This window comes from Lacerta agilis, chromosome Z (genome assembly GCF_009819535.1).
Source record: "Lacerta agilis isolate rLacAgi1 chromosome Z, rLacAgi1.pri, whole genome shotgun sequence".
Taxonomy (NCBI): domain Eukaryota; kingdom Metazoa; phylum Chordata; class Lepidosauria; order Squamata; family Lacertidae; genus Lacerta; species Lacerta agilis.
The window spans coordinates 12,450,777-12,471,365 of NC_046331.1; the positions used below are offsets into that span (position 1 = coordinate 12,450,777).

General features: G+C 40.3%; 1 protein-coding gene across 3 annotated transcripts in view; it reads right to left on the reverse strand.

Annotated features, from left to right (window-relative positions):
• Positions 1–20,589, reverse strand: part of MED27 (mediator complex subunit 27) — a 176,957-nt gene that overhangs the window by 25,039 nt on the left and 131,329 nt on the right. The window contains exons 5-6 of one of the 3 annotated variants that reach the window (XM_033137057.1): positions 8,771–8,878; positions 77–117 (exon numbers count right to left, since the gene is read on the reverse strand). In XM_033137057.1, coding sequence (XP_032992948.1) covers positions 77–117; positions 8,771–8,878 — 149 coding nt within the window. Of the gene's footprint in view, positions 1–76; positions 118–8,770; positions 8,879–20,589 lie in introns of those variants that run through there. The other 2 variants (XM_033137055.1, XM_033137059.1) reach the window with 2 other exon arrangements.

Consider the following 20,589-nt stretch of genomic DNA (forward strand, 5'->3'; position numbering starts at 1 on the left):
TTGTATTTAGATTCCTGGGAAGGAGAGACCTTTGTTAAGCAGAAGTTAAGGTCACAGGGTAATGTTATGCACACACCTGAGATTCAGATGCCTTTTACATTTTTCAAGAGCAGCAGGCTGAAAAAGCAATACATTTCAATATTAAAACACAGTAAAGTCTTGCAACTGGATTTTGGGGTTTAAAGGATTGTGGAGAGCATGGATCAGTGAAATGTGCCACTAAGTAACTGAGTTCAATTTTATGTAGATGGTTGCTATGTTTCTGGTAAAGCTGGGGGTAGATCAAGACGAATACCTTGCAGTGTTCTAGCAGCCCACCCCAACAATCACAAATTTATGGCTCACTCCTTTTCAGTTCCAAATATCTTGCACTAGGTCTGTTTTTCCTCTCCTGTCTGGAACACACCCCGCCTCATTTAACATTCTTGTAAATATCATTATTATTTATTCATATGACACCATCAATATGCAGGTGCTTTAGAGAGTACAGGAGAGCAAGCCCTTGCCCAGAGGAGCTTGAAATCCATAAATCTGGCACAGGAGAGACAACAGAAGGTAGGGAAGTGGAGGGAGAGGTAAACATGGAAGAACTGGCATTTAAGATCAAGCCATGGTTGAACCATGGGAACTAGAGGGTTCTGCCAAAGGAGGATTCATGCTCTTTCTCAGTTCCACTTTCAGCTCTCTGAGTTTTTCAAGGCTCAGATTAATTCTACTTGATCCAACTTGTACCCAGATCCCTTGCAAATGTGAACACTCACTCTCTTTAGGAGCGGCTATTCCATGGGGAGAGAGAAGAGAAATGTGACCATGGGCCTAAATAGGTTGGCAACCTCTAGTTTCAAGGCTCACTCTGGCTCCATGTTAACTGGAATGATGTGGTTGCTTTTACACTATGCTCTGAGTAGCAGCTGCACCTTCCACATATGTGATGATGACAATGTTTATTTATTTTTCTTTTCTCCAGACTAGGACTCAATGCGGCTTACATAAATTAAAACAACACAGATATAATACAGAAGACTAACAACATCTCTTCTCCCACCTCTCTTCTCCCCCAACCTTATACTGTATACAACATTAATGCCTCACATTGAATGTGTCATCTGTAGAAAAGATTCTACGACCTGAAAATAGAGACAATGCATGCACTTTTGTAATCCAATAAAATCTTTAATAAAAACTAAATTAAAAAAGATAATAGTTGAAAAGTAATTAAACTATAATAATTAAAACAAATTTATTAAAATATGAACAGTAAAAATATCACAACGCTATTTAAAAGCCCTTTTCTTAAAAAAACAAAACAAAAAAGTCACACCCCAAAGGCCTGTTAGAATAAAATGGTCTTCACTTGCTGACAATAGGATGAAGCCAGTCTAGCTTCTCTAAGGAGGGAGTTCCAAATTCTGGGAGCAGCCCCTGAGGTGAGAGGGCCCCCACCAAACATGTTTGTGAGGGTGGGCAGGACCGAGCCTTTCCCAAAGATTTCAGAGCCCAGGCAGATTCAGGAGAATATGGTCCAGCAGATAACTTAGGCCTAAGTTGTATAGGGCGTTTAAAGTCATAACCAGCACTTTGAATTATGTCCAGAAACAGACAGGTAGCCATGGGGCTAGCATTGTCAGCCTGTGATCCACACATAGGTGAAAAAACCCCCAACAACATTACCTGGATCAGTGCAGAAGTGACTGCAGAGGCAGTGGAAATCAAACCATGCAGCTGGATCAAAGTTATCTGATCCAATGAGCAAGACAGGCTGTTTCAAAACCAACACCCTTTCCTTTCCTTTCATGTCATGGTGGCACTTGCCAACATGAGCACCATGGCTTCATAAAGGATCAAGTCTCTCATTATTTATTTTCATTCTTTTGTTAAAAAACAAACAAAGAAAAGATGAACCACACAGAAAAAGCACAATGCCAGTCACAACAACTGAAATCAGTTCTGAATGGTAATTCCTTAGCATAGGAGCTGAAGAGCCCTAATGTAATTCAATTCTTGCATTTTTTAAAATGCTCACCAAGGTTTTAAAAATAAAATGGAGCCATATGCAAGGCCTGTAAACCCACCACCATGAAACCAAACGAATGAGGCGGGTGTGCTAAACAATGCATTGTTGCAGGTCTATTATTCTTCAACTTTTCACTTTCAATCAAGACACACATTTGTAACTAAAAAGCTGCTGAGAGCACAATTTCAAGGCATCCTCTGCATGTGAATTAAATTGGGCCTCAATTCACTCTCTCTCTTTCTCCCAGTGCCCTACTCTCCCCACCCACCCCCAGCGCAAGTAACAAGAGGCCATTTTCTGAAGGTCGTCTGAACGATTTCAAAGGCGATAACAAATCAAAATGTTCCCTGCATCTAATATCAAACAGGGCTGATGCCAACTCTTATTAGAGAAATCGGATTCAACCCCCCTCCCCTTTACCCAAACACACACACATCCTACTTTGAAGTGGAAAGAATGCCGGGATCAGAAATTACTCGAGAGACGGTTCTGGCTGTCTTTGAAGCTTTCCTTTGATACCACTATTTCTTCTCCTCACTTATGCTGGGAGGCAAAAAGCTGCCTTTTCTTATTGATATGGGGTAATTAACGAAGTCAGAACATTACCATAACCCAAGTGGCTTAACAGGGCAATTCAACAGAGACACCCCCTCCTCACATTCCTTAAGCTTACCTGGTGCAAAAAACCTATTTGGCCAGGTAGCACTGCCCATTCCAAACTTGTCAAGTCATGGCTCTTTCCCCACTTCCAGCACTTGTACAAATGCAGCGAGTCACAACTGCCAAAGAAATACTAATGCAGTTTTTGTTTTGATTAGCAGAGCTGGGTGAGCAAATTAATGGCTCGGGTCAAAGTCTGTCCCAAAAGGATGAGCTGCAAGAAGTCCGTTAGACAAGTATCTGAATGGTACCAGCTAATTGCCTGTCATGCTTGGACTGTGCCACTGGCAGAAGTGGGGAGAGTATGCCTGAAAATATGGGTGGCATGAAGCCACTTGTGCTGCTATGTGGCCAATTAAAATGCATCAGTCTGTGGTGGAGCGATGGGCCAGGAGAAACTGCAGGAGAATCAGAGCCAGAACTGGTTGTAAAGTGAAGACTGACAGGTCCCAGTTTGCATCCAAAAAGAGGGGGGAAAGCTGCAGCACAGAGTAACTGCCACAACACAGGTTGCTTAACAGGGTAATTCAAGTGAGATTGTGATGAAGCACCCACCTTGTGCAAAAGGCAAGAAGCAATTTAGACCACAGAATGTTAAATGCCTAATGCACAATACAAAGCAAAGCGTTAATAGTTCTGATCTCATGTCTTCCACTCTACATTATAAATGGTCCACCTTTTCCCCATGTTGGGGAAGGGAGGGGGGAATACCCACAGGATGCCATCCAATAAAAACATGCTTAAGGCTACTGATTTCAGCTGGCCTGAGCAAACTGTCTCTAGGACTGTGGTCCCAGTGACTTACTTCCAAGCCAACCAAGAAGTATCAGAGCAATTGATTTTAGTGGGACTTCTAAATAAAATGCCTGAAAGAACTGAAAGTAAATTGTCAGTCAAATACTTAGAATTCCAACGGCAAATCTACTTATTCGAAGAGCCTAGAATATGAGCAGGGCCTTGCCAGCTAATATGCCTGTCTTCACTTTGTTAGGAAACTCAGTCTTACTCCTTGCTTTGCTTCACCTCCTTAAGCCTGGAAAAACTTTCTTGGGATGCATCTGTGTTGCCAACTCCCCCCCCCCCCACACCTTTTAATGAAGCCTTTGGCTTAGCTCCTTCATCCTACATGCAACAGCATTTGTTAACATGGGGTCCCCCCCCTCTTATTTTTTTGTTTAACAAAATATATACACTTTACAAAAACAAAAAACAAAAAAACCCTCTCCTTCCCTCTGTTGAAATTTAGATTTTTGGTTTGGAAATTAAGATTTCAGGGCAGGGACAGACATTCTTCTTTCCTTTATAAAGCACTATGTTGAATGAAGTGTTACGCAGGGAGAGGGGAGTAACATAGGAGGTTGAGCATTTTCTCACTCTACTTTGGCATGAAAACTTCCTGTCCATCTTTTCTTCATTTCTATTTGTATTTTGAATAGGAAGAACAACAGGCCCCTTTCACGGTTAAGACAAGAGTTTTGATTTTTATAATCTACTTTTCTTTTCTCATAGGACATCTCTCTCAACCACTGGCAGTGAGAGTGGATAAACTAGAACAAGCTTGTTCAACATCACTTAAGCGGTTTTCCCAAAGCAGCTCTTCAAGAAGAAAACCCAGCTATGATGGCAATCACTCAGTCCCAAAAAGGTGCAGTTAAGAAAGCAATACTGCACTAGTTCAACCAAACCTCTCCTCACTGTCACTGCAGCTGAAAAATGATGTGTGGATCTTCAGCAAAAGTGAAACTCAGTGCTACAAAAAGCACTGAAACAAAGCCATAAAATCAAGGCCCAGGGGCCAAGTGGGTCCCTCAGGAATATCTGGCTATTATATATGGCTTCTGCAGGTAAGGGGGGGATAGCTGGGGTCTCAGCCCCAGGTGAAGCCTCTAGAGGGGCTCCAATGAGACTCCCAGCTTACCGGGGGAGGGCCTTCCCCCTCCTTGCAGCTCCGGAGTCTAAAAGTGCCAAGTGTCCTTCAGCATCCTTCTGTGGACCTCAAGCTGCTGAGCACCACAGGGATGCTGATTTGCAAGGGGAAGCAGGAAATCCTGGAAAATGATCCTCCTTCCCCTTTCCCCGTCTGTTTTTGGAACTGTGTGCGAAAGAAATCCTTGAGAAGGTTGCTCACCAAGCAAAGTTGAAAGGGGGAAGTTTCATTGCTTTCTTCTTTTGCTTCCCTAAATGTCTCAGAGATTAGTTAAAGAGATCAGAACACCGCCTCCTGTCCTTTTTGGGGACAGATGCTTTTGTCATGCTTTAACAATTTACATGTCAAGTTCACAAGATAAGCACTTTGGTGTATTGGTTACTTAGGTGTTCTTTCTCTCTGTGTCTGTCTCTCAGTGTGTGTGAGTGTGTGTTGGGATCTAGAGGACAACATACATGTTTACACCATGTGTATACTATACATAAAGAGGTCACTGCTGCATACAATCAGCTACAAAAATGAGTTGTCTTTATACTGAAAATAAAATACCTGCAATGAAAGAAATGTGATGCACTTTGAATATGAAGCACTTTGTATTTATCCCTTCCTGTAATTTGGAAGGAAAATGTAGCCAATCCACTCTAAATTCTTTAATTGCAAATGGTGCAGCAGCCAGCAATTTTTAAAGAAAACTTGTGGAGTATTTTTCTTTTTCTTTATTCTTTAGAGCAGGTATGGCCAAACTTGGCCCTCCAGCTGTTTTGGGACTAAAACTCCCATCATCCCTAGCTAACAGGACCAGTGGTCAGGGGTGATGGGAATTGTAGTCTCAAAACAACTGGAGGGCCAAGTTTGGCCATGCCTGCTTTTAGAGCCTTAAACTGCAAGCCTTTACTACTAAGAAGAATGTCCCACTGAATTAAATGGAGCTTACTCCCAGGAACATGTGTAAAGAAAGATTCTGCAGTCTAATACTGCAATATTAAGCATTTTTATTCAGAAGTAAGTCCCACTGAGTTCAATAGGGCTTACTCTCTGGGTATGTGACTGATCATTATCACAGTTTCCATTATCTATCTATCTATCTATCTATCTATCTATCTATCTATCTATCTATCTATCTGTCTGTCTGTCTGTCATACAGTCATAATACTTAGAATTTGTCAAATGATCCATTACTCTCTGATGAGATCTGCTTAATGTTGAATGAAAGCCAGATACACACACAGACAATTTTACTATTTGGAGAGACTATCTCTTCTCCAGACTCTTTAAAGCTACTTTTTATGCCCTTTATGAACAAATGTGTTGAGAGGTGTGTGTGTCTGTGTACGCAAACGCATGTGGGGAGGGGGGGTGACAAAGTGGGTCCTTGCCTCGGGTGACAGAAAGCCCAGCCCTGGCTCTTGGAATTCCCTCACCATATGCTGCAGTCCCTTCTCAGCCACCCTCATCCACCCAGGCCACTCTCCTCCCGAGCCTTGCTTTGTACCCTCCTTGAGTGTTTTTGCCTTGTTGGATTGTGCCCTTGAACTCTGATAATGACTCTTGCATGCCTGGAGAATACAGAAGTATGTGTGTGTGTAGTATCTAGCCTACTGCACAAGGTCAGAATTTATTTTCACTGCGCTACCCACTTCTACCTCCAGCTCTGCCCACCACTGGCATATGGCCCATGGAAGGTTGATGAGAAGGGAATGTGGCCCTTTTGCTGAAGAAGGTTCCTCACCCTTGTCATATGCTTTACTGAATATGAGTCACCACCTCTGTAAGGATCTGAGACTCCCCATTCTAGCCTGACCCAGGGTAACTCTGCAATCCAAACTTATGCACACATGAATTTGATTTCCATTGGGGCTTTTTTGAATTTTGTGCCCCTTTGCTATACTATGATAATAATATTTATAGCTTCATCCATGTATCTGGCATTTTATGGAGTAAAAGAAGAAGATGACAGGTCTCTGCCCTCAGGTACTTACAAATCTAAATGAAGACTGAAGAAGAGTTTGGATTTGATATCCCACTTTATCACTACCCTAAGGAGTCTCAAAGCGGCTAACAATCTTCTTTCCTTTTCTCCCCCACAATAAACACTCTGTGAGGTGAGTGAGGTTGAGAGACTTCAAAGAAGTGTGACTAACCCAAGGTCACCCAGCAGCTGCATGTGGAGGAGCAGGGAACCGAACCTGGTTCACCAGATTACAAGTCCACTGCTCTTAACCACTACACCACATTGGCTCTCTCTCTCTGACTGGTGTATGTGTGTGTCTTTGGCAGCTGGAAAGGTAGGCTTTTGTAATCTTACTAATTAAGTTATTAAATGTGTATTCTGCCCAAAAGATCCCAAAAGATCCCAGTATGGAAAAATGATAGCAGATGGCACTACTGTACTCAAATACTCTGCTACAAGCTCCTTCACAAGCTTTATTTTATTTTAGGACATTTCTACCTTGCCTTTCATGTATGCTCACGCATACCCTGCCCCCCACCCCAAAGCAGCTTCCAGATTGAAAACACAAAAATTCAATAAGTACAATGTTGTGAAGATTAAAAAAAAATATGACTGATTGCAAGTCACCTCAAGCACTTGCTGGTAAAAAGGGATCCAAGTGTATTAAACTTATGAGATACCCCAGCTCCACTTTGAGGTGCCAGATAGATTATTATCTCTTTTGCACATTGAAAAGAAAAAGAGGATTTTTGGACAGTCAGTTTTTAGATTTTATTTTACTGGTATCTTAAATGTCTGCTTCACTTGTATGCTCCCCTGCAAAGGAAGTGAAGTGAAGAACCTTCTTTAGATGGGTGAGAACTGGAACTGTGTGTTCTTCTGTGTGGAAGCGAAATGCATCCCTTAAGGTTCCCACCTGACAAAGCTTCCAGGAGAAACATGCACTGATGCTGTCAGTCAGTTCCAGGAGAAGAGTGGCACAAGTTCCCCCTCCTTTCAGGAAATTCCAGAAGCTTCTGCACATGTGCAGTGTCCCTACCTCAGCCTGTGCGTGCTACTAGGCAACCCAGTTTAAAGCCAGGCCAATGAAATCTTTGGACACCTTTTATTTTCTCTCTAGTGGGAGAATCTTTTACCCGAAAAATGGAATTATATGTTCTTTCCAGCAGAGCAGATCCACCCCCACCACCGCCTTTTAAATCCTAAGGAGGGCAAGCAGCTAAGGAACTCAGGGGTCAGTCTGTAACACAATGTTGTATGTTACAAGAGATTCGCTTTTTTGAAAAATAATTCTGTCCTCATTATAACATGGCCTATGGGTGCCAAGTGCTTGTCTGGTTATAATGAACCTTGTATTTTTAATGGGTTTTGTAATAAGGAGAGAGAGATCCAGAGGGGCGGGGGAAGAATGCGAGAGACAGGAGTGCTTAGTACTTGTTACTGGCAAAAAGGTGAGCCTAGGTGGGTGTCTCAGCAAGAGCCCATTCCACTCTGAAGAGAGAAAGAAACCAACTTGAAGGCTGTCAGGTCTCATTAACATCCTCTAAAGCTCCACAGAAAGCCATATGGAGTGCATGCAGTCAAGAGAAATTAGGGGTTCAAACCAGGTGATTTCCCCCCCCCCATAAAGCAGATCACTCGTGGAAGCAGGTTGCACTTCCTTAATAGCTGCCATCCAGAATGCTGTGGTTACCATCAGATTAAAGCAACTTGGGACAAGTCCCTGATTTCTCATCAGAAAGAGGTTTTTCTTATTGAATGGAAAATTGGTGTACAATTTCCTGGTGGCTTGGCGGTGGGGGGAGAGAAATCCAAAGCCTGGGCAACTGATGTGCCCCAGCAATAGTAGATACTAATAATGATGCAACATGGGCCTAAGGCAAGTGTGGAGAACTTTTGGCCATTCAGAAGCTGCTTAATGATAATTCCCATCAGCTTTAGCAAGCATGGGTAATGGCCAAGGATTGTGGTACTTGCTGTCCAGCAACATCGGGGGGGGGGGCAAGGATCCTCACACCTGGTCTAAGGGCTGAGGACATAGTAAATCAGGAGAGAAGTTATCTAACATTTAAAGTGGGGTGCTTTACATAAATAACATTAGGACAGCTTCTTGGGCCAGGGATGCATCAGTTGTAGAGACTTGCTCTTCTGTAACTGTCTGAGCACCAAGTTCCATATAAACATCCATAGCAAAGGGAAATATGGAAGAGACACTTACCTTGCCATCATCCGTGTATACATTTTCATGATACCCCTTGACAATTGTTCGGTCAATGAAGAGGCTCCGCATTACCACTATGACTTTTAACACTTTTCCTAATGTAACCTGTCAGGGGGTGTGGGAAGTAAATGTGACAAAAAAAGACAATGGTTAAGAAACAAATACCCCATAATTTAAAAGACTGAAAAGCAAATAGGGAATTTTCTATATGAGCATCAGAGAAGAACCCTTTATTGATAGTGTTTAGGTTCTGAACTATATATTATGCATGTCAAAATGGCATCCCCATGTTGAGTTCTCCCCTCCTTCCCACCAGTATTTAGGGTTATCCCCAGCTCCTGCCAACCTAGCAGTTTGAAAGCATGTCAAAGTGCAAGTAGATAAATAGGTACCGCTCCAGCAGGAAGGTAAATGGCATTTCCGTGCGCTGCTCTGGTTTTGTCAGAAGCGGCTTATTCATGCTGGCCACATGACCCGGAAAAATGGTCTGTGGACAAACATCGGCTCCCTCGGCCAGTGAAGCGAGATGAGCGCTGCAACCCCAGAGTCGTTCACGACTGGACTTAACTGTCAGGGGTCCTTTACCTTTACCATTTTATCTCCTAAATACCACCATCATCTAAATTTTTCTGTTTCCAACAGTTCCTTTCCGACAGGGAGGCTGATGACGTCCAAGCCGGGGAGGGAAAAACTTATGTCACAATTACTTTCCAGATATCAATCCTCTTGAACCTTCAGCTATGGGTTTGGATAGAGCAAATAGCATTCAGCATGGATTTATTAAAAGTATATGCTGATGTCATAATTGGGTCAGAACTGAAGCAACCTCATCCTGAGCGCCAAAGTTAAAGTTGAGCTTTGGGTTACCAAAACCAGAACAGCAACTTATCTGGAAAGAAAGCACTAAATCATGTCTTTTGATTTTGAAAAACACTGGCAAGTAAAGGCTGTGAAATTTCTGCATTTCACAAAATTAATAAATAAAACTAAAACAGAGCCCAAGAGAAATGCCAAAATAGCCAGAAGCCTCTAGGCCCACCTGCTCAAGAGAGGGGGATGAGCAAGATGGAAAATGATTAAGTTGAGTGGAGGGTTTGGTAAAGAACAAGAGATATACAAAAAACCTCACTTGATAAACACAGTGATAACAGTGTGGCATTCTCTACCACAGTATAATTTGTTGAAGTTTATACTGTTTTGGAGGGTAAAATAAGAAGCAACAGCTGTAGCTGTGCAGAGAAAATAAAAGACAAGCAGATTAATTGAAACCTTCAACAGATTCCCTTTCAGGGGAATTTTGCTTTATAAAAGTAATAGCACAACCTGACCAAGATACAAGGAAGGAAATAACTTTATATAATTTGCATTCATTTCTGCTGAACACTTAAGCATTACTATTTGTGCATGAAAACACTGGTTTTCACAACAGGCTTGTTAACATTAAAAGCTTCCAGATCTGTGCCAATGTTGTATTGACACTGGAATTCCAGCAGCTGTTATGTTGACTGGAAAAGCAGAGGCACAGAGTTTCAGCAAATGATGGTGGTTTTGGGAATGAGGAGCAGTCCCGTGGGATTATAGATGCCACTTCCAAAAGGCAGGAGACAGAAGGGAGAAAACCTGAAGCTCTGACATGCAGAAATCTTGAAAGGGTTAGCATGTTGAGTGGCTGCAATTAGCTTTTCAAAAATGGCTCAGGTTAGATCTGTAGTCACAAATAGGATTGAGGGTTCACCAGAGTTTTAAAATGGCTCACAAAAATATTGTTCCCAATGCAGAATATGGTGTTGTGCCAAATGAGCTTTTAAACTTAGCTTTTGACCTTTGTACTGCATCTCCCAAATGATTCAGCAGTTGGTGGGAGGTGCTTTATCTGACGGGGAGCATCTGAGAGCAAAAGTCACCAATGATACTACACCTCTTAAAAAAAACAGTCATGAGGGTCATTCCAGGCCAAACCACCTGGTGCCATGTGTTCTCATAACTCAATTTTCTTCAAAAAAAAATTATGTGTAGATACCTATGAGATAAGCTCAAAATAATATTTTAAGTTTTTTGGTGCAAAATTGGGCACAGGATAATTTTTTGAAAATTTCGATTTTCATGTGATTTAGGCTAATGGAATTTCTGCGTCAGTGTAGAAAAAACCTCCCATTTCACTTATTTTTCAACCGGTTGGGCTTATTTTGGTATCAAAATTAAGCTAATTGTGGTCTCCTTCAAAATAAGGTATAAAAATGGTCTTAAGTGCCACAGAAAAGGGTCCCCTTTTCAATTCAAAGTGAATTTTTGTCATTTTATTCCTGGTAGGTTCAATAAGCCATAGCACGCAAACCACAACTAACACGTTTCATACTTTTGTTGTAGAATGGGGTAACAATGTACTTGTTATGTTTTAAAAATAAGGAGGGTGTCTTTTGTGGTTATAAAATAAATTGATTTTGAAGTAAATGTTTTACAATTTTTATTTATTTTTATTTTTTGTGCACGTTAACCCTCTTATGTTACAAAGTCATCTGATATATTTAAAAGATTAAGTTTTATTGATTTTTTTAAATAAAAAGATTATATATAATTTTTTTACAATTTTAATTTTTTTATTTTTGTACAGGTTTAAGGGCTCCTTGAGCCTGAATTAACTCACACATTCATGATAATAGTTAAAATTGTACCCTCTTATGTTATAATGCCATCTGATATATTTTAAAAATTAAGTTTTATTGATTATTTAATAAAAACAAAATACGTCTCAGAGACCTTGTTCATTTTATTGTGTAAAACACTCCTGCAATGATATGGTCAAAGCTATTTTGTTTCCCATACATGTAATATGGTCAATGATGCTGGTCTGACCACTGAATCAGCAAGAAAAAAAATGTATTTATTTATTATGTCTAACAAGTTTCTTGTGAATGAAATCAAAGGATTTACTGTCAGATTCTCTCTTCCCCCTTCAAGGATCAAAGAAAAGCAATACATTCGTATTTTGTGGTTTTAATTCAGCAAATGTGGAGCCCGGCAAACAGCTCCATCTAAACACCATTGTGACAATGCTTGCTCTGAGCCCCTCCCCCTCCTTCCCCAGCAACAGCCTATAGGATTTTAAATTATATTATGAAGCTGCTTGCATTGCTTGGATCCGGGACTGGATCAAATTGGAAAACACAGATTTGTTGGATCTTGAAGGAAATGACAACAGATTTGGATGGCATGCGTACCTGTGGTATGATAAAGGGAAAGTGCATAAAGGATTCTATGGTCACATAATCAGGAGATCACTTTTAAAAGTATGGGAAAGATATAAAGATTTATTAGAACGGAAGCAACATCAATTAAAAAAATAAACAGGAGAGAAAAATGACTTACATATAGAGTTCTTTTAATAGAAATAGAAGGGAAATTAAAATTGAAACATTTTGAAGAGATTCGAGATCATGTTGATGATTGGTTGCAATATTTTCAAGTAAATGAGGTTTTTAAAGATAAAAAGAAAGGATTTAGCTACACTCTTTTCTAGATTTCAAAGAGAATTTGTAGAGGATAACAGTAAAATATTGAAGAAAATGTATAATTTGTTAGAATGGGAAAGCAAAGATGAAGAGGTTAAATGTATAATGATTAAATGGGCACAAGATTTAGGACACAATATAGAAATGAAAGATTGGAAAGAAAAAAAGAGAGAAATGAAAGATTGGGAAAAATTATGGAAAGTCGATTTAAAATTTACTGTTTGCACAACTCTGAAAGAGAATTATATGAAAATGATTTACCGATGGTATTTAACTCCTGTTAAGCTTGCAAAAATGTATAGAACTAGTTCCAATAAATGCTGGAAGTGTAAAGAGAAAGAAGGTACATTTTATCATATTTGCTGGAATTGTAAAATAATAAAAAATATCTGGGAAATGATATATAATGAATTGAAGATGTTTAAAATAAATTTTCTTAAAAAACCAGAAGCATTTCTGCTAGGTATAATAGGGCAGGAATTACCAAAAGAGCGGAAAAAACTGTTCATGTATGCTACAACAGTGGCTAGGACTCTGCTAGCCCCAAAATGGAAAGAGGACAAGATACCAACGAAAGAAGAATGGCAAGCCAAACTTATGGAATATGCAGATACTACACTTGATCTTAGTCAAAAGGCCGAGAAGCCCCTATTACAGCTCCCAAATTAAATTTTTGGAAACAGGTGAATGCCCACTCTCTACTAAAGCATGGTGGGCTGCCTTGAGATACTAGCTCAAGATTTCAGTATTTGGCCTGGGGAAGGGATTATTTCTACATTTAACCAACGAGGAGTTTATCAGCCCATGGCTGAAAACTATGGCCAAAAAAGCCACTTCGATTGGACTGCTACCATCTCTCTTGTATCATCTGGGCTATGATACTGCCCTTGAATCCCTGAGGCAAAGGCTTTGGGACATCTCACATAGTGACCTGTGATCTCGATCTCATGTAATTTGTGGCCCGGTAGCATCAGGAATCCAATATGGGTACAACTTTCAGATATCCTCATATCTTAGGAACCTGTCTGTACCAACCTATTGGCGTTTATTTACCAAAGCCAGACTAAATGTATTTCCACCGGAAGTGCTAAATGGTAGACTGAGAGGCATCCCCTATCAGAATAGGCTTTGTTTATGTTCTCAGGATGTTGATTGCATGAAGCATATCTTACTGCATTGTGGGCAATATGAGCAAGCAAGGGGTCAACTGATCAATCCCTTACTGGCAAATCTGCTGGGAAAATCTGAAGCCTCCCATATTAAATATATTTTGGATGATAGGTCTAATGATATTATAGTCATACCTCGTGTTGCGTTCCACTCTTGTTATGGACTTTCAGCTTGCGAACGCAGCAAACCTGGAAGTGTTTACAGTGGAACCCCGTGTTACGCACCCCCCAGGTTGCGGACGTTCGAGTTAAGAACGCCCGCAACCCGGAAGCGTTTCCGGAGCATGCGCGACCCCTGGATGCGCAGAACGCTTCTGCGCACTTTGCGCCTGTGCAGAAGCGCTCAAATTGTGCAATTTCTGGTTTGGGGGTTTTTTCGTGCTTTCGGGATAGGCATGCCCACGTTATGCACGGCGGCCCAGAACGGATCGTATGCATAACCCGGGGTTCCATTGTACTTCCGGGTTCACCGCCCACACATGTGCAGAAGCAATCTCTGTGCTTTGTGCATGCGCAGAAACACTTGATTGCACTGCGCACATGCACAGAAGAGGCTCTCTAGTTGCGGATTTTTCGGGGTGCAAACAGCATCCCGAAACAGATTAAGTCCACAACTATAGAGGTGCCACTGTACACTGGCCATGGCAAAGTATCTTTTGGAAGTTATAAGAATCAAAGATCATCATGTTTGAGACAAAACAAAATGACCACCTTGGTTTTTCTCTCTTCTGTGGTTGGCTGTCTCAATTGTATTTTGTTCTGAAATTGTTTTACGGGTCTTTGGACCGCAATAAAGATTTATATATAGAATATGCAGAAATGGTGAAACTCACAGGAAGACTCAGAGACAATGATAATGAAGACTTTAAAAAAGACTGGGAACCGTTTATGATGTATCTACAGAAATATTGTAAAGAAATGGACTCACTAGCAGGGTTTGATTAAACACTTACAAGTAAGAAAATAAGTTTAAAGGTCAATAAATAATAATATGGAATGGAATTCAGTGCAAGTAATTACAAAAGAAAATTTGGTATAAAAATGATAAGAATTTAAGTATATTGAGGTATAAGATCATAAAAATAAGACAAAAATTAAGCAGAAGTAATAAATATTTAAAGAACCAGAAGGGGAAGCTGAGGGAAGTCATGGGGAGGTTTTGTTTGTTTGTTTTTTAATGACAAATGTTACATTGTGTTATTTGGTTGAATATTAAATTGTAAAATCATACATACATATATATATATATATATATATATATATATATATATATATATATATGCATCTTTTTATTAAAAATCAATAAAACTAAAATTTTAAAATATATCAGATGACATTGTAACATAAGAGGGTTAACGTGCACAAAAATAAATAAATAAATAAATAAAAATTGTAAAACATTTACTTCAAAATCAATTTATTTTATAACCACAAAAAACACCCTCCTTATTTTTAAAACATAACAAGTACATGGTTAGCCCACTCTACAACAAAAGTATGAAACATATGTTAGTTGTGGTTTGCGTGCTATGGCTTATTGAAGCTAACGGGAATAAAATGACAAAATTTCACTTTGAATGGCCGGTGACCCTTTTCTGTGGCACTTCAGACAATTTTTATACCTTATTTTGAAAGAGACAACAATTAGCTTTATTTTGATACCAAAATAAGCCCAATCGGTTGAAAAATAAGCCAATTTTGGACCAAAAAAAATCTTAAAATATTACTTTGAACTTATAAGTATCTACACATAATTTTTTTGAAGAAAATCTGAGTGGTGAGAGCGTGGACAACTATTAAAATCAGGTGATTTGGTGTGGAATGACCCATGAGTGAAAATTATGCAACAAGGCGAGTACCTGGATGACTTTAAAGTGTAGCAGACAACCCTGTGGAGGATAGAAGTGCGCTCTACCTTTACTCTTGGAGACAGCATGCCTCCAAAAAAATACCAGTTGCTGGAAATCATAATTGGAGAGAATGTTTTTGCTGTTAGGTCCTGGTTGTGTTCTTTCCACAGGGGCATTCAGCTGGCTAATGTGAGAACAAGATGCTGGACTAGATGGGTCTCTGGTCTGATCCAGCAAGGCTCTTACGGTTTTTGTGCCAAGCAATGTCACAAGTACAGTGTGAGATCTTCTGGCAAGCTGAGGACTGAGAATGATGGGGACTGTAGCCCCAGATCAGTAGCATGGAAAATACTGTAATGGTTCCATGGTGGAGCAGTCTTTAGTTCTGGGTAGCACCTCCTCTTTGTTGGTCAAAGCCCCTTTCAGCAAGTAAAGCACCCATGGCAGTAGCTTCACCTCAGCTCCTAAGACTGTTCCCAGTGGTGGACCTGGGCACCTCAAATTTCAGTGATGCCCTGTGTGACATCAAAATCTGGCATACCACACATCTTGCCTTCCATTGGATGTCATAGCTGCTGTGGCTGCAGCAACATCCTAGAAACTCTGTGTCCGGTGCAACCATACTGGTACCGCTCCCCTAGATCTGCCTTTGCTGTTCCCACATGGTTTGTAGCAACAGGGTTCTGGCACCACTTGAATTAAATACAATTCCATATTGAAGTTTACTTCATAAGGTTATTTCTTTTGTGGGTGAGAGGCCTCATTTCAACTGGGGATGAGAGGCACTTTGGGATTTGGGCCATGGTTCTGTTGTGCCCCGACCTTGAAAATAGAGCAGCTCTGAGTCAGCAACCTTTCCTCCCCTTGGTTGGAGTGGGAATAATATCATGGTGATGATGACAATGATGTTGTCCATCTGGTAGGGTTTCCCCTGGAAAGCAGCTGGTGCTGCTCTTACTTTGCTCCACATCTTCCCTCACCTTTGGGAGAGAAGCAAAGCAGCTGCTTGACCACAAGAACCCACCCTTTGTGTCACTTGGTCTGACCCTGTTCTTCAAAGCTCAGAAGGAGAAACACATATCCAGCTGTAATTCTGCAATATGCTTTCCTCACTATCTAGTTGTTTTCTAGTGTCTAATAGCCAGCAACATCTAAAATTGATAGCAGCATATAGGCTCTCTCATCCACAGCTCCCCATTGCCAGAAACACAAGCTAAGCTCCATAAAAAGCCATAAAGTACGTGGCTCAATTTGAAGAGATTCTGAAAACAGGCAACTGCTTTCAGTGGACAGACTGTCTACTTCTTAAATTGCATTACAAAGACAACATTATTTTTTACCTTCTGAGGCAAACTTCTCCCTATTAAATTTCAACTTCTTCTGTCGATATCCTGATAGACATAGTACTTGGCTTTTTAATATTTTGCCTGTAGGATATGTGCCAGCTCGACCTTGATGTAGAAAATTTTAATTCAAATCAATACGTGAACAAGGTCACTCTAAAATTCAATTAATATGAATGGGGGAAAATGCCCCACAGTTCTTTGAGCTGAAAATGGAACAGCTGCAGGTTAAACATGCATGTAACCCTCTGTCTAATACTACTACAATCCCAGCCTGTTTTTAAATACTACAGCACTGATTCTGACTATCAGGATGCAAAGCCTCTAGCTTTTTTAAAGGACAAAATGTGATAAAATTTGCATTATCCTTAAATCTTTACAGACAAAAAATAGTGAAAATCTCCCAAGGTATCTTGGATTTTTAAAAGGGCCTCTTCCTCCAATAATTAGTAATTCTATTCAACTTAATGAGTTAACAATTGCAAAATAGCTGGCATACCAAAGAGTTAAATGAAATGAAGTCAGGAAATATATTTTAAACTCAAAGGCACCAGCATCAAATTTTTAAGAACCAGAATCAAATATGCAGAACTAAAAAAAGATTTTGATTCTTTGGAGTTTGCACTGCATTTCTATGCACCTAGCTGATCATATACATTGGAGGATTTTAGCTCTGGTAAAATATCCCCACCCCCATGTTAAAAGGACATTAGCATTTGATAGGCCTTTCTGGTTTTGCCAAATAGCTTGCTAATATATTCACATAAACAGATCTGAACCAGCAATAAGCAGAAATTCAAACTGGCATATTTCTAACAAAAAGCAAAAAAAAAAACCTCCATCTTGTAGACCTAATTAGGCTCATTTGCCCACCTGCCCTACATCCGACATTGTCTATGACATCAGGTGCGGGGCAGGTAAGACCCAGCTGTAGTGCTATGCAAGCCCTGTATATCAGCTGATCACCTGCATGGCAAAACCAGGTGATGTCTTTGGGACATCAGGTGGGCAACCTATGGGAAAAGGATTCTGGTGACTGGCTGGATCCAGTCCCCCACCCTTGCCAAAAGGAAGAAGAAACCCTAATACAAAGCCTTGATGCAATCTAAAGAGCCTGTTTAGAGGTGCGAAGGAGGAGTTGCATACCTGTTTCACTGATTGGTTTCTGGCAGCTGCAACTCTCAGTACAGCATCAATGGCTGCTTAAGAGAAGTCATGTTGGATCAGACCAAACCTTATGTTTCCCATAGTGGTTGATCAAACACTTTTAAGGAGCCCACAAGACCAACTTGAGGACAGAAGTATTTCCCTTTTGTATATTTATAGTATTCAAAAGTAATAGAGGAGCCCACTAACAATACACTTTTCGTTGTTAAGTTTATGAAAAAATAAAAATGGTGCCCCTTAACATCTCTTTTTTAATTGTAATTAAGTAATACACCACTTATGTGCCAAAATAGCTTTATAGTTAGGGGAAAAAAATCATGCTACTGGTTTGGTTTAGCATCCATGATCCGCTCTTTTTCAAGCCATCTATGCTAGCAGCGATTGCCAAATTTTGTGGCAGTGAATTTCAAAAATTAGTTACAACATTTGTGAGGAAATACACAAATGTCTTGAACCCACCACCCAGCAATTTTATTAAATTCCAGTATTATGAGAATGCTTTCTACCTACTTTTCCCAATTCTTGCACAATTTCATGTATGCATGAGAGAGTATAAAAGAGAAAGAGGTCCCTCTGTATGCATAGTGGTGATGTAGGTTTTCCAAAAACATTTATGCTGCCTTAGCTTGATGGAGCTATCTTGGCATGCTTATTTGACTTATATTTACTAAACAAAATTCAAACAGTATGTCAAGTTAATTTTACATGCCATATGCTACTTATAAACCTTTTCCAATCGCTGAAATATTTGATAAGAGTTTGAATAAAATGCACTTGGGCAGCTTATATGTTATATTCAAATATGTACTTGGAAACTAATTTTACTGGAATGCCTGTAAATATTGTAAAACATGGCAATTCAATAGTCTACACATTACCATTATATTAAATTTTAAGGGGAAAATTGTGGCACTTTAACTAATATGACAATTTTTAAAGACACCTGAATGCCTTTGAATATAAATATATGTGCTTCTTAAAGACATTCATCTGAAAAAGTGAGCTAAACTTTTATTTTAGATTTGACAGGTTTCATATCAATTCCAGCTGTTAAGTTTGACTATTATTTAATTATTTGTAGCCTAACAATTATTACTAATCAGTTTTATAAAACAATGTATTTCTAAAAGTGGAAAGGTTCAATAGAAAAGATAAAGGAATGGAAAACATTCCAAGCTATATCACTGATGTGCAGAGTAAATGCCACTGGAACAGAGCCCAATTTTTAAAATGTCGAACTTCTAAAGCAGTAGTTTTCAAACTGCGTTTGGGGAGATCCTGGGGAGCTTTACAACTTATCAGAGGAAAACGCAAGAACAGAAAAATAGCACTGCTGAATCAGGCCAGTAGTCCATCCCGTCCAGCATCATGTTCTCACAGCGGACAACCAGATGCCCAATGGGAAGCTTGCAAGCAGGAAATGAGCACAACATAAATACAGTGGTACCTCTGGTTATGAACTTAATTTGTTCTGGAGGTCCGTTCTTAACCTGAAACTCTTCTTAACTAGAGGCGTGCTTTTGCTAATGGGGCCTCTTGCTGCTGCTGTGCCACCGGCACACGATTTCCGTTCTCATCCTGGGGCAAATTTCTCAACTCAAGGTAACTCTTCCAGGTTAGCAGAGTTTGTAACCTGAAGCATTTGTAACCCGAGGCGTTTGTAACTCAAGGTACCACTGTAAATATGACAATATTTGGAATGAATTTATACAAAATGTAAAGATAAAGGGACCCCTGACCATCAGGTCCAGTCGTGGCCGACTCTGGGGTTGCGGCGCTCATCTCACGTTATTGGCTGAGGGAGCTGGCGTACAGTTTCCGGGTCATGTGGCCAGCATGACAAAGCCGCTTCTGGCGAACCAGAGCAGCACACGAAAACGCTGTTTACCTTCCCGCTGGAGCGGTACCTATTTATCTACTTGCACTTTGACGTTCTTTCGAACTGCTAGGTGGGCAGGAGCTGGGACCAAGCAACGGGAGCTCACCCCGTCACGGGGATTCAAACCGCTGACCTTCTGATCATCAAGCCCTAGGCTCTGTGGTTTAACACATATGTATTAGGGTAATAATATCAAATTTATAAAATAATGTAAGGGTTAGGGTATTTTTTGTATATATTCATAAATGTTTTTCTACACTTTTTGTGCCTTTTTATTTTTCTTCTCTTTTTCTTTGTATCACTTTATCATTTTAAGGCTGAAACCTTTTCAATAAAATATTAATACCTAACAACAACAACAACAACAACAACAACAACAACAACAACAACAACAACAACAACAACAACAACAACAACTGGCAGGATCTGAGCACAACAACTCTTCCTTCCTTTCCAGCAATTGGTGTTCAGAAACATTACTGACTTCAACAGTGAGCGCAATGTTTAGCCATCATGGCTAGTAGCCATTGATAGCCTATGGAGCAACAATGGCAGCTAAACCTTCATGAAAGACGGCTTGCCTGTACATTACTGGTCCCCATTGTGTCATGATTCCAACCTTGAACCTCAGCCAGGACTCTGATACAGGGTAGGAGGAACCTGCTAGATCAGGAAGAACAGTGGCACAAGATGTAGAAGTATCGAACCCTTGACACATAGCCTGAGTTTGTCAGTCAGGAACCCCATGAAACAGATTCCCCCAAACTGGGACACCCCTCCCAAGGAGAACCCCGTCTCCCGAGGAACTCACCCCCTTTTTACCAGAGGTCTCATGCTCCCTGGTGCATGCTCTCCTGTGAAGGCAGCACACAAGGTAGGGAGCTGACTGAGAGGTGATG